The sequence below is a fragment of the Acanthopagrus latus genome, chromosome 20, assembly GCF_904848185.1.
Source record: "Acanthopagrus latus isolate v.2019 chromosome 20, fAcaLat1.1, whole genome shotgun sequence".
NCBI classification, from domain to species: domain Eukaryota; kingdom Metazoa; phylum Chordata; class Actinopteri; order Spariformes; family Sparidae; genus Acanthopagrus; species Acanthopagrus latus.
Window position 1 is genome coordinate 21,413,208 of NC_051058.1, and position 14,884 is coordinate 21,428,091.

The 14,884-nt window shown below is 45.7% G+C and overlaps 1 protein-coding gene across 1 annotated transcript in view; it reads right to left on the minus strand.

Annotated features, from left to right (window-relative positions):
• The window catches only part of LOC119010435 (heparan sulfate glucosamine 3-O-sulfotransferase 3A1-like), a 34,110-nt gene extending 28,698 nt beyond the window's left edge, over positions 1-5,412 (minus strand). The window contains exon 1 of the mRNA XM_037082585.1: positions 3,671-5,412. Within this exon, the coding sequence (XP_036938480.1) occupies positions 3,671-4,212 (542 nt within the window). The 5' untranslated portion in view covers positions 4,213-5,412. The remainder of the gene's footprint in view (positions 1-3,670) is intronic.
• Positions 5,413-14,884: the final 9,472 nt, after the last annotated feature.

The following is a 14,884-nucleotide window of genomic DNA, read 5'->3' on the forward strand; positions in this document are numbered from 1 at the left end:
AATGGAGTTGTGTCAATAAACTCTCATCGCCGATCAGGAAGCAAACTGGCATTTGTGGAATTTAAACACAGACGCTCTGATACTCTGCACGTTTACATCTGGATCTACATTTGTGTTTGAATTCTGTGTGTATATATATTCACATCTGAAGCTGTCACACACACACACACACACACACACACGACTGTACAGATCGGATCAGCGCCGTTCGCTTTCCTAACACAACTCCCCTCTGAGTCGCTGCTCTTGTGATTAAGACCGTTTTTTTTTTTTATGACCATTACAGAACGTGCTTTCAAATACGGCCAGTTTTATGACGAGGGGAACCCCTGATTTAATGTGATGCGAGCCCAACATATTCTTTTCATTTTGCTTTTCTTGCGGTTTTCAAGTATTGCATGCATGAAGGGAAACATTGGAGGGGAAGCTGAAGGGGTTTGCATCGAGACAGATCCGCGTGTGGCGGAGTCGCTGCCCTTTGTGTTTAACGGGTCAAACATGTTTTCACGAGGGATAATTAACCCATTAAGAGATCTGGTGCAGGATAATCCGACCAGACTTCAAACAGGAAAACCAGGCGGGTCTAGACAGGTGAAAGCTGGGCGGTTCGGTAACCCAAGTAGGCCCAGAACACAATACCAGGCGCTCTACAGCCCGGACCTCTGCTTTAGTTCACAGTGTTTGTGTTTGACCTCCTTGTTCACTCCAAGTGTCCATTTCCACAACAAAAGCCCAACAGGTTGTACGCGATTATACGGATACACCGCCGAGAAATGTGCAGTGAAATGTAACACTGACGGGCCGACCGGGCCCGGTGTCGGCTTCCTGTTGGACAGAAAAACTGCACGAAAATCAAGAAAAGGAAGCAAAATGTCTGAAATGTCACAAAAATAAATATATAAAATCAGCACCAATATTTCAACACGTGCAGATGGTGATACAGATAATTTAACCAACTATTTTCAATCTCTGGACACATAAAAGTGGAAGTTTAAAGCTTTTTTTTAAAAAAAAATTCTCAATAAATTATACATTATTTTTTGCATCGTGGCTTTTTTGGGGTGTCGCGACTGGGAAATTCCCAGAGCGAGCGAGGCGAGTTTAATGCGGAGAAAGCTGGAAAAAACAAAAAAACAACAACAAAAAAATGGAGGCTGGAGATGTTTCCACGTCACATGAAGAGCTTCGAGGTGTTAGAAAGTGCGTCCCGCTCACATTCCCATCGGGACAGAGACGAGTGATTCATGCCGAGGCCTCGACAATAAACAAAGAGTCTCCTGAGACTCCTGAAGCCTCCACGTCTTTTTTTTTTTTCCACTGTCGCTAATGAAAGGAATCACATAATTCAAGCAAATTGGACGCGGTGATTAGTCACAGAGGATCCGGCCTTGTTCTGCACAAACACCCACAGATTGTTTTTCTTCAGCGTTGGAGAGTTTTGCTCCTCGACCTGTCAGAGGAAGGTTTGCAAACATTCCTACAAAACCGTCGCAGCGGGATTGTGGAGATTTTTCACGATGCAATCAGACTGATTTCCTGTTGTTCTACGTGACCTCGAGCTTCAAACGAAGGAGCGACTCGATCAAAAGCTTCCATCGACTCGACGAGCGCCTGACACGATGAACTCCTGCAGAGCGGGCCGCGCCGCTGTAACAGTTATTTATTCCCTCTTCTTCTTCTCCTTTTTTTAAAATGGGACGACATTAAGGGGAACCGGCGCTAAGGTCCGTCCTTGGAGGCACGGTCCAAATTCCAGAGAATCTTGGCAACTCCTCGGGATAGATGGGACCCTCATGGATATAGAAAAAAAAAAAAAACACACCCCACAATGGATGAATAGGTAAACAGAAGGGTGTGAAAGAGTGATGGCGAAAAGAGAATGTTCACTCTCAGAGCGGCACAAAGAGGGAGGTGTGTGACGGGGGGAGATGGGAGCGAGCCAGGAGGAGGAGGGGGAGGAGGAGGAGGAGGAGGAGGAGGAGGAGGAGGAGGAGGAGGAGGAGGAGGAGGAGGAGGAGGGGGAGGAGGAGGAGGAGGGGGAGCAGGAGGAGGAGGAGGGGGAGGAGGAGGAGGAGGAGGAGGAGGGGGAGGAGGAGGAGGGGGAGGAGGAGGAGGCGAGGGGAGAGTAAAAGTTTTGTCTCCAGGCTTTTAGAGGGTGCTGTGTGTAGTGTTAACTCAATCAAAAGGTGAATTATACCTCCCGGGACACTCAGGTAACCTTTCATTATGGCCCTAATCCTTCTTAATAACAGAGCTGCGATGTCGGCAATGCCCCATTAGACAGAGAAGCACCGAGAGAGAAGGAGGGAGAGAAGGAGGCGAGGAGGAGAGAGAAGGAGGGAGACATTATTCCCCAACGGCCCCGGCTGGAAATGTGAACACACAGCACTCACTCACACACACTCGCAGTGACAGATGAAATCAATCACACAATCCGACTCGGAGAAAGAAAAAAAAAAAAAAAAAAAAAGAGAGATGGAGAAGCTGGAGAGTAAATGTGTGTTAATGTGGGAGCAGAGTTTCTCCAAAGTTTCTCCTCCGTCAGGCTGAGAGAGAGAATTAAAAAAAGACCGACGAGTTCTTCAGCCAGAAAAACTCCACACAGCAACAAAAGTCTGAGGTCGAGGTGTCGCCGATAAATATCATAAATGTTGATTTATTGGTTTCCTGTAATAACACACACACATGAATAATCCAGCGACGGTGTTTTTGGCCTCGTGCAGCTTCTGGTCGACTTCTCACTTTTAATTCAGCGTAATTCTTCTTTCTGTGCACTTTTATTTTATCAAAGTTGGGTAATTTATTCACCAAAATTAACAGTAAACATATTTAAAGATGGATTCAACTGCCGGAATTATTTCTAATTTATTTATTTAGATATTGAGATTATATTGTTTTGGTAAAATCATGTAGAGAAAATCTGATATTTTAGTTTTAGGGACTAAATTAATGGAAACATTAGCAAAAACTGAAGCTTTTGTAATTAATCTACAGAAAAACATTCTAATTCCAACTTTTGTGAATTAATTTGCACTTTTAGCATTCAGTTTGTCTTCTTCAGAGAATTTTACAATTTAGAGAAGTTAAAAAGTGAGAGGATCTGTTAAAGGGGCAGTACGCAGAAATTCAAACAGAGAATTTTTTTAACAAATATTTACAATATCGCAAACTCAGAGACGTTTATTTCTTCCCTGAGCTGTAAATAAAGTCTGAGCAGTGTTTGATGCGAGGGAGGTGGCAGGGTCCGCCACATATAAACAAAGGTTACAAATTAATTACAATGTTTTTCCCCCAAAACTACATAATCCACCTTTAAGTGAGCAAATATTTATCACAGACTTTAAAGTTGTTTTTAGTTCCTTTGAATGAGTTTTGAGCCTCACGGGCTCCTGTAGCAGAAGAAAAACAAACAAACTACAAGTTTAAAATGCGTCCCTGTCTTGTTTCCCAGCCTCATCAAGCGGTTCTGGTCTCGGTTCGGGACTTAAAGGCCAGTCAGCCCTGAAACTGGGCATCAGAACGAGCAGCAGATAAGATCTAATGAAAGCAGGAGCTGATGGGAGCTCATAAATCAACAGGCTGTCACACACACTCTTCATCAGTGATGATGAGGAGGAACACGACCCAGCGTGTTACCTCACCTCCTGTAAGTTCTAATCACACGGCTCACCTGTACCAGTCCAGTCCGTTCTCATAGTTGCGGTCGAAGAAGTGCGGTTCCGCTCCCACGGCTCTGATGTCGGGATGGACCCGGAGGAACTCCAGCAGAGCCCGGGTGCCTCCCTTCTTCACCCCGATGATGAGCGCCTGCGGCAGCTTCTTGCTTCCCTCCCCGAGCGGACTCAGTTTACCTGCGAACCTCGGCGACACCTTCCTGGACGCGACTAGATCCGGAGACTCCTCGGGCGGCTCGGCGTCAACCCCACCATCAGAGCCCATCGGTTCCGTCCATTCGTACACCAGCCTCTTAGTCCTCTGCGAGCCCAGGTCCTGCAGGAGCCCCCGGCTGGAGGACGCTCTGACCGGGGAGCTGGTGCCGCAGCGCTCGGTGAGGCAGTGCAGGAGGAAGAGGGAGGTGAGGAGGGAGCACAGCATGACCGCCGCCCTCCTGGAGACGCCTCGGTTCGGGGGGTCCAGTCTGCCGACGCGGCTAAAAGCCATTCCGGTCCCGGGCGGGTCGGTGCAGGAGCCACAGCCATGCTGGGCGAACATGATCGGGTCTCCTCGCCATGAAGAAAACCGAGGAGAGAGTGTTGATCCACAGCGGGCTGGACCGTGGGTACCACCGCTGTCTCCTCCAGGAGGGAGGAGGAGGAGGAGGAGGAGGAGGAGGTGACACCTGCCGCCCGCTCAGGTGAGCCCGCTCACAGGTGCGTCAGCCCGGCCGCTCTCAGGTGAAGCCGCTCGGTCCTCGTCCCGGCTCTCCGCGCGCAGGATGCCCGGACGCACCAGCCGCACGTGGATACAGTTGTAAACTTGTCTCGCGCGTCAAGGTTGCCTGACGGACACCTCCCCGACCAATCAGATGAAGAGGGGAGCAGACATGAGCCAATGACAGTCCAGGTGGGCGGGGCGATGACGCACAGAGACAACTGAGCCAAATTGGAGCTAATATTCATGTTCCAGATAACAAAGATGGAAATTAACTGTGTTTACCTCAGTTTTACCTTCATTAGCCAAATATATTTAATTACCAATGTAAAGTTTTACATTAAACAAACAACAACATATAGATGAGCTTGCTAAACATTTTATTAAAGGGGGATTTTTTTTCTAAATTGCCAGAAAAATGAGTTCTTCCCCATTTCTCTCTCTCTCTCTCTCTTTAGTCTAGTTTTCACAGTACAGTCTTGTCGAGGTTGTTTAAAGCTGCTGGACTTTGGATTTCTCTGTGAAGGACTCGGGTCAGGACTCGGGTCAGGACTCGGGTCAGGACTCGGTGTCGCCCTCCACTCCTCTGAGAGTTATCTAACGCTAGCGTCTGCTAAGAACAACAAACTCTGCGCTCAACACTAAAGTTCAACTGAGCCCCTTAAAACGTTGTATTTCACCCGTGATTGACTACATAAGATGGGCGTGTCCCACATGTGGTCTGGACTATGGACCCATATTGTGCCGTCTGAACGATCCTGTCAAAAGAACCTGGTCCAAACACGCCAAACACATCAGAACAACTGGATGTACGACAGCTTGAGGAGAAACTGTGGCTGCAAACTGTCCTACAGACGTTTTCATGACGGGAGCTGCTGCAAAACTTTAGTTTCTAATGAAGAACAACAACTTCTGACACAGAACCAGAACCAGCTAGAACTGCACTGTAGTTAAAGTGTGTCCTCTGTGTGCAACAAGTCGTCCCTCTTACTTTTACTTTTGTTTTTACTTTGTTTTTGTCCTCTCATTTTGATTTTTATTGCTATTGCTATTTATTTTTATTTGCATCCTGTGCAGAAGTTTGATCAAATATGTAAATAAATGTTCATATAATAAACTTTTTCCTCTCTGTGTTCTTGGGAAAACTAATAAGGGTTTCAAGTATGAAAAATAGTTAAAGCTCGACTAACATTGTTACATATAATAATATATCAGACACATTAAAACATTTTGTGGAATAAGTACTTTTACTTTTGATTCTTTACTTTTATTTTGTGTTTTGAATTTTACTGCACTGTAATAACTTTTACTTAAAGATCTTTAACTTCTTCCACCACTGAAGTTATAATTATCTGTAAAGTGGGAAAAATGCTGCAAAGACACATTTTAATATACACGTAGTTACATGACACAAATAGACACGTCAGTATATTTGTTTTATTTATTTAATCCATTATTTAAATGGTATTCAACATCTCCTGTGTACAAGAATGAACACATGCAGTTAAGCAAATGCAATACATTTATTTTATTTGCATTGCACGTATCAAAACCAGTGTTACACAACAAAAACACAACAGTAAAACACACGGCAATAAAAGAGAAATAAAACTAATAACGACTGACGATTAAAACCATAAAAACACCACAAATTAAAAAGTTAGAGAGCGATGTGTACGTTCAAACAGAGCCGCTCGAGACGTCAAGAATAAACTTCAGTATAATTATTAGTGTTATATATTTTACAGCAGAGCTTTAAAAGTGATTTAGAAGACGATGCTGTTGTTACTGCAGCCGAGGAAGCTTCAGGCCGACAGGGACGATGTTCGTTTGCTGCATCGTCCCCAAATTCTTCCACTCCAACACGTTTGAAACGATCCTGAAACGCTCCGGCGGACGTTCCTCCGTCACTGACGGCGCCCACGTGCAGCTGAAGTCACGGGGGCCACCAAAGAAGAAGATGGCCTCCACTGCCAACTCCCCCCCCTACTTTTTTTTTTATGACACGCAGGAGAACAAAAACAGTGAAATAATGATAACCGGGGCCACATTATTTCTTTACAAGTGAACAAGAAGAGAACCAAATGTTTCACATCTGCTGCTGCCTTTTCCCGTATTAGCATGAGAATGTGCAGGCAGTGCTTCAATGCTGCACAGCTCACTGCTCCAGAAAGAGGATGGAGACCTCGACACCGCTGCCAGATGTCCCCCGTGTTGTCCAGACAATACAACGGGGGTCGTCCCGCATTTAACAAACCACACCCCGTGTCTTCCCCTCTGTCTCTGAGACACCGGAGAGATGCTCGACCCCCGCCGCCGCAACGCCACTGTGATGACATCCAGCATTCCCTCACAGAGGTCACAGACAAACGCTGGTGAAATGATCATAACACCCTCTTTATTTCTTTCCTTCTTTTAAATTATGTATTTCCACAGTTATGAAACCTCACAGCGGAGTTGTAGTTTCTCTTCCTGTTTGTCTCAACTCTCCCGAAGAGGTCACGAGATGAATCGAACATGATTAATGTGAAAGACGAGAATCCTAAAAAGACCTGCGGCTGACAAAGTGCTCGGACTCTTTAACTGAAGTAAAAGTCGTAAAAAACCACCGTGTGAAATGTGCAGCGACAAGTAAAAGTCCTGAAAGACCTCAGTCAAAGTTCTCATCAATTATTTTATTGAACATTTAGATTATTGGACACATTGGGAGGGAATATCCAGATTTTGTATTGAAATATCACAATATCAGATTTTCACTGTATGATTATTGAGGCCAAACTAATTCTAGATAACGACACAAACATGACATCTATAAACAATTTATAAAAAAAGAGTATAAATACTTTTTCTGACAGCTCTTTACTTTTCCTTCATCCAGTTTAACCAAAATATCTGAACTTTCTTCTCTTCGCATTTTCAAAACAGGCTCGTAACTTCAGCTTTAAAGCGCTCGAGGTGAATTATCTATAATCTTTATTTGCCGTCGCTGCACGCCGCGAGATGAAACGACATAAAAGACGTAAAAAAGACGAAAGCAGACGGAGGAGGGTGACTGGAATGTGGAGCGAAGGCGTGTTAGTGACAAAGAAACATCCGTCAGAGGGAAACTTTTAACTTCTAACTTTTATATTTTGAATACTCTCCTCGAATGTATCTTTAAAAATCTGTGAGTGTCACATAATTATTTATTATTTTATTAAAGTGTACGCAGTATTTTAATGTTGCGTACTTTCAAATACTTTCCACAGTGTCGGTAGTTTAAAGGTGAACTATGTAATGTTGGGGAAGACATTTTAATTACGTCTAAACAATCTAAACAAGCAAACGCTTTGTTTCCACGACTGAATAAACAAACTGACCTCACAGGACGACACAGTTTATACAGTCCCACTTTGTTTACGTGTGGCGGACCCTGCCACCTTTTCTAGTTCTGGAATCATATTTTCCCCCTTTTGAACAGCTAAGTTTGTATTATTACCTCACTAATACTGTAAATATTTAACTTGTGAGTCTTGCATGTCTCCGTGCGCCTTTAATCTTCAAGCGGTGAGTTATATTTCCTTAAAAAGATCAATCGTGGAAAGTTTAGTCTGCAGAGTGGCTGTGAGATAACTGTAGCGGAGTAGAAGTACGCCGTAGGAGTAAAGTGTACTTGAGTAAATGTATTCAGCCACTTTGCACGGCTGATTGCAGCCGCTCGAAGTCTCTCAGATTTATATTATGACCCGGGTAACATCTGTGACGAGGGGCGGCCGATAAAGACCGTTGATTAGTCTAATGGCGCTGTTGTCATCGGTGGCGTCTGAGTGGGTGCTCAGACTCAGCCACTTTCAGTCGGGGTCTAATGTTTGTGCAGCGACACACACTTCCTTTAAAAAAAAAAAAAACAGCATTCAGTGTGTAATTACACACCCAGACATCGGTGCTTTTAGAGAAATGTGCAAGCAGTCTAGAAGGCATGTAAAAACGCACCGAGGCTTTCATCTTCGCCGTTTATCCAAAATTGCAGCGCTATGGTTACACTGACGCAGCCGCTTTGGAATCTTGGATGCAGAGTTTGGGGTTTTAAGTTTAAAGTGGGCGCAAACACAAACTGTTTATTATCCTTTGAATAAAAAAAAAAAAAAAAATGGTGAGTTTACTTTGCATATTGAATAAAAAAAAAAAAGATAAAAAAAAGAAATTCTCAGGGCACGCCATGGGAAAGCAAACACTCGCTCGCACGGGCGAAACCAAACATGGAGACGGCTGAATTATCCGAGTCCTGATTGTTGCTTTGGTAGGAAATGTATAAAACATACGTACATTTGTGCATCAGCGGCTCTCAAATGCACCATCAACGCTGAGAATACAGTCGTGCAGAAACTGTTTTCCACTGCTGAGCCGGGCCAAGTAGTTAGACTGCGCGTCTCAGCCATGCACATAATCTCCAGACAGGTTTATGAACTGAGGTTTGGGAGCTGTCAGTTCGGAGGAGACATCTTTACTGCCAATATTACGGCTTTACGTTTCTCCACCTGAAATCCGTGGCGATAAAATTCTACCTCCAGTTCTCTCTCCTCGAAAACAATGTTCACCTCAGCTGTCGGACAACCGATGCTGTAAATTTTGAGACGTTGCTAAAAATGTATGCCGGTCTCTTGAAATATCGCCAGAATTAAAAAAAAAAAAAAAAAAAAAAAAGGGTACAATGCTCCAATGTGGCGGTTAGAAACAGATGCTTACACATGGAAATTGTATGGGGTGTAATTTACGACATGTTCCGTGCCTGAACTGAGATCAGCGTCACACAAAATTTCCACGCGGAGCGGCTCGTTGGCTCCGGGAGGTCCCGCTCTCTGAAACGCCGTCTTATTTTTGAGCGAAATTGAAATGGCAGCGTCCACTTACGAGCTAAATTAGGTAAGAACTTATGAAAACTAAAAATATACGGAGCAATACCTACAAACCACAGACGGCCGTGATGTAATTTAAACCTTCTATACTCAGTCAGAAATAAAACAGGAGAAGAAGAGGATGAGGTGACCTTCTCGATGTGTGAGCGATGACTCAGTGTTTTACTGAAACGGGCCGAGAGAGGAAATGTACTCGTTCTATACACACAGCTGTCGGCCATTCATCCAGTTTGGGTTCTCCTGCTCCGCTTGGCAGAGCCCGAACAGGAAGCCCCCCCTTTTTTTTCTCTATTGAGCACGGAAAACCCAAATAAATTGTTCCTCTTAATCAGATTAATGCTCATCTGAAGTGGGCTGTTCCTCTAAATAGTCTCAAATTGTCCACATACGAGCCAATTTGCATTAAGCACACGAGCAATTACGCTCCGTTTGTCAGAGAGAGTCTCTGTTTGGTGGCCGGGAGGAAGCTGGCAGCAAAATGAGACGTTCTCTGTCTTCTTCGAGGTGTTTAGAAAGCCTTACACATGTTATATTACATGTTCTGAAGCTTTTGTATCATCCAAAGAAAATCAGATAACTTTAATTAGTTTGCGGAAAAAGGTGGATGAATCAACACGATCAAGATGAAACCTTCTCGTGCGTGTGAAGCGTGACGTCGAGGCGCTCGCTGCTGGAGCTCGTGTGTTGGTGTGTTTGCATTCCTTCCTCCGAGAGGCAGCAGATGAATACGAGAGAGGAGGACAGCGAGGGAGGGAGGGATGGAGGATGGAGGGAGGGAGGGATGGAGGGAGGGAGGATGGGAGGGAGGGATGGAGGATGGGAGGGAGGGAGGGAGGGAGGCGCTGCTGGAGTTAGAAGGTTGTGCGTCTCTGTGTCCATCTCTACAGGCCGGTAATCAGGTTTAAAGACAAGCTGGTGTGGGTACACAAAGGTTAATAGCGCATATGGCTGGAAATGTCGTACGGCGAGCAGGAGAACAATCGTCCAGATTAATCACCAAATGCATTTGGCACCAGGAGAAATAATGTCATGGTGACTTTGAGGAGTTTACCGGCGAGCTGAAAGGATGAATATTCAACGCCTGCAGCCACTGAAAGGTGAATCTGTCACAAAACATGCTACGATCTGCACAGAAGAGAAAAAAAAACATCCCGAGGTTTAATTCATGAAGAGTTTGATTTAAATCTGCTTCATTATGATTGTGTGAGACTGGCAGTGGACTCACAACAACCTCAACGACTGACACCAGGTTTATTTTCTCCTCCTGCTGAGCCGCGTCGACTTCAAAACGATTTTATTTATGCGGCACATTTCACAGCTAAAGGCAGCACAAAGGGATTTTACAGATGACACAGACAAAAAAAAAGCAGGGAGAGAAATGCAGATAGATTTAAAACAAGAAAACAAACAAATACATTTCATATCAAAGAAAAGAAATGGATTTAAAAGTAGCACAGCCCGACCGATGTGCAGTTTTTCAGATATCAACTTATCATTCCGTCAAATGTGGCTATCAAACAGACAAATGAGAAAAGTCATGGAGCCAGTTCAGTAATAAACTTAGATTTCTGCACTGTAATCTTTAAAACCAGAAAGATTTAATCCTTGATGTTGACAACACATATGACGATCCCGATATACATCTGTGATGGGTCGATACCGGCCAGTAATGATTTCCAACCAGCACACACCGAGTCCGCACAAAACCCCAAGAAGACTCCCTGCGATGCTTAAGTCCTGGTGACTGTGGGGGAAACCCACAACAGCCTGGAGTCCCCAGAACCCCCCCTGGAAACGCCCCCAGCAGAGCCAGGATCCAACCAGCAGGAGCTGTCTGATCACATCACAAATACAGAAATCACTCATGTAAAAAGATCCAAAACTGTTCAGACAGGATGTTATCATGTTCCATACTAAAGAAGTCAGTAAATGTTTTCCTGTTCCCTCCTCAGCCTCGGTATCTAACCAGGCTGCAGGCAGAGACGCTCCCCATGTTGACCGTTCGACCCTTCTTTGTGCCTGGGACGAGGCCAAAACCAGGGGATGGTGTCGGGGGCGATGGGGGACCGATATCGGCGTCCAAATGACCGGCGGAGATGATGCGTCACATGTGAGCCAATTAAGAGCCCTGCTGGACGGCGGCGCGCTGTGTTCATTAAAAAGCAATATGTGGAAGTCTGATCTGCCATTTCCTGCAGATAAGTATCTGCTCATACATCCAGAGACGACAGCTAGGCTGCGGCTTGTTCCAGCCACCGCGGGGCCGCAGAGATCCTCCCGGCTGTGAGTTTGAATTAACCGTGTTGCTAACCGAGCCCTGAAATTGCGCGGGACCGAGGGGTTAGAGAGGCAATCTGTCCGGGATATCTTCACGCTGTTTGCTGTCATAATGCAATGATGGAGCCCGAGCAGCATCGATTAGAGCCATCATTTGTTGAATCAGGTGTTTTGTTTTTTTTTTTGCTTTGTTTTTTTTTCTCTGCCCGGCTGCAAAAACAGTGTGACGTCGCTGATGGAGTTACAGCTGCGGTCTTTACTTTGGCAAATGAGCGTGCTTCATGTCAAATAAACTGACAAAACACAGCATCAGCGGACCGTATGGGAACGATATTAGCTGTAGTGCTGAATATGTGACGCTGTGGTTTTAAGGCATGTTGCACAACCACAACTGGGATTTTAAATCACGTCTTTGATGAAATCATAGCAATCGCACCCACTTTAAGTGTGCTTATTGTGCATAGTTAGAATAATTCCCAGTGAAAGCAAAGCCGAGGATGACGGGGGCAGCTGCTGTCAGAGTGGGAGCTGAGCTGACGGCGTGCAGCATGATGTATGGAGAGAGGCTGTGTTTTTGTGGAGATCCCAGCCCACCCTCCTCCCCGTTAATGAACTCCCTAAAGGGTATATGAGCAGAGATGCGGCGATAGAGGGAAGACCGCGGCGCTGGATGTGGCGGATATTGCCTTACCTCTCGAGAAAGGGGCTCCATTGCTAATGACAAATGGATGGTTGGAATGACGAGGAAAAGATTGATGTCCTCGCATTTTACCCCACAGACGTTCCATCTTTCCCCATCGCCCGTCCACGACGAGGTGTGCCGGGATATTAACTCAAAACCTTTTTACGGCTGTCAGGGTTTTTTTTGTTTTTTTTTGTTTTTGGTTCTCAGGTGCATTCGGGCTGGAAACCACACACTCTGAAAACACCTGAGGTTTGTCCTCCTCCCTCCCTCCTCCGTCAGAGGTCATGAGAACGAGGGATGACTGGCAGAGCGAGTGTGTCTGCTGAGTGTTTAAAAAGGGATCAAGTTACATGTGATGTCACCGGCAGACTAATACGCCGAGCAATTTGTTAGCGGTGCTGATGACTGTGAGCAACAGGTAACAATCCTCCCTCAGCGTTCAATCTGTTCAGAAGTTAATAATAAAAACAGCAACTCAAAGGCGACTAGTTGATCATCACGCCAAATCAGATCCGACTGCATCACCTCAGGGAGGGAAACGTGTCCGATTATTTCATCTCACCGCAAACTCTCCTTTTTAAATTACACCACCGCGTCGGGCTGATGAGGAGGAAATGATGTTCTGAGGTGATTCTTCTCTGTCGTTCGGACAATGAGCTCAACGTCTCCCGTCGACCGATAAGAATCCCTTTTTTCTCTCATCTTTCATGCGTAGGTGAGGAGCTAACCTCTCGCCCCCGCCGTGGCGATATTTACATCAGAGAAGATCTCGCAAAAACATCTAATGAAGACTATTTGTTAGTGTCAGCGCCTGGCAGGGTGGTGCTGTTTGAAATAACCCCTCGCTCATTTACAGACTGTTTTTTTTTTTTCTCCCAGACACCTCAGAAGTCTAATTAAATTTCAGCCTTCTTGAACGACTCGTTAATAACAGCTGAAGTGTGGATGATGCCCCGCTCGCTGTGGCACATTACCAACATGTGGCTGCCGCTCTGTTTCTTTTTCTAACCTCTCTGCAGTCAAAATGATTGTTTTCAGCTCGGAAAATATAGCAATTGTCTGTCGGAGTGCTATTAAAGTATTGCAGATCAAAGTAGCTCCGAACATATCAGGCCTCTAGTTATGATGGATATGAGAGCTCTGTAATTTCACAATGCATCAAGACTACTGATCCACCTAAGAGCAGGTCTGAGGTTTCATTCAGCGTTTCAGCGCGATGAGCCAGTTAGCTTCCTCAGACTTCAGCTGCAGGTTGGAACAAGAGACTCAGGACCTGACGCAGCGTCGCCGTTTACATTCCTGCAGACGTGTGCAGTTTCACAAGAAACCATACATTTGGCTGAAATAACCCTCATGATGTCATTTTTGTTTCGGACCTAAAGCTCCTGCAGAACCTCAGCAGACATTAGCTGATGTCGAGGTTGACAACCGTCCCGTAAGAGGAGGGTCAGCGTGCAGCCGGCCCGATCTCCACAGCGCTGTGTCAGTGGTTCTGGCTTGTTTGTGTTGCAGTCATCTCGGTCGGTGTAAAGCCCAGAATGGTTCCCCTGCCAAACAGTGTCTCCAAGTCCCTGCAGAGGAAAAGTCAGCAGCTGCTAGCTTGTTCTGTTCCGTTAGCGACCAGGTCAAAGTTAAGGTCACCTGCCCTTTTCAGCGTGCAGGTCGCTGTTTCTCGTAGCTGTGGGGGTTTTTAAACATGCAGGAAGTCTGTCTGTAGCAAGCTGATACCCACAGTCTACATCCGCTGAGTCACACTAGCAGAAAGATGCTTGTAGCAAAGTCACAATAAAAAAAGAGAAGATAACAGGATTCTGTGTGAAGTGCCGCTAACGACGCCCGTGGCCGGTGTGAATCTTAAAATGCGTGGATCAATCGAAGCTGTAATCAGCGTTTTTATGTCGCGCTCGCCCAGCCTTCAACTGTCGAACTGCGTCTTAAATGTCTATCTTTACAACAAAGTCACTTAAAGTTAATCACTGCAGAGTAACTGCAGCCATCGCAGCCATAAATGTTGCTCAACTGTTGGAATCGTAACCACCGCCAGGGCCTTTTGCTGAAGTAAGGTGGACCCGTCGCAGGGCGAAACTGCTAAAGCTATTAAGGGGATGAGAGTCCCTCGGCTGCAGAACATTAACCGAGATCCATCAGCACCAGCGAGGACGCAGACAAATTGTGTGCACACACATATGCTGGGAAACCGACACACACAGACATATTTATACACAGCTATACTCACGGAGACGCCCACGCACACCGATCGCAGAGCCCAGACAGATGTGACTGCTCTGACAGTCGGAACAGAACCACATCTGGGCTAACAGTTAGGTATGTGGATGTTTCCCAGGAGCGCTCCCCTCTATACCCCGAACATACTGCTCTCTCTCTCCACCCACTCAGGCCTGAAGACGCAGCAGCAGCAGCCGTTGTGTTGTGCTTTATCGATTTTCTTCCCGGGGTGTTACATTCCACACACGCACACCTTTTTCCATAAAGTCCCACCAAAAGGAAGAAGCGACCCCCTTCGTCCCGCTGATGAGCTGCCAGAGGGCGGGAAATGAGAATAAAACGTGGTGTCGCAACGCAACGTTTCATATCACTTTTACCACTCGCAGGGACGACAGAGTGATAAAACGAACGTCCGGCTGAGGTTGCGTCA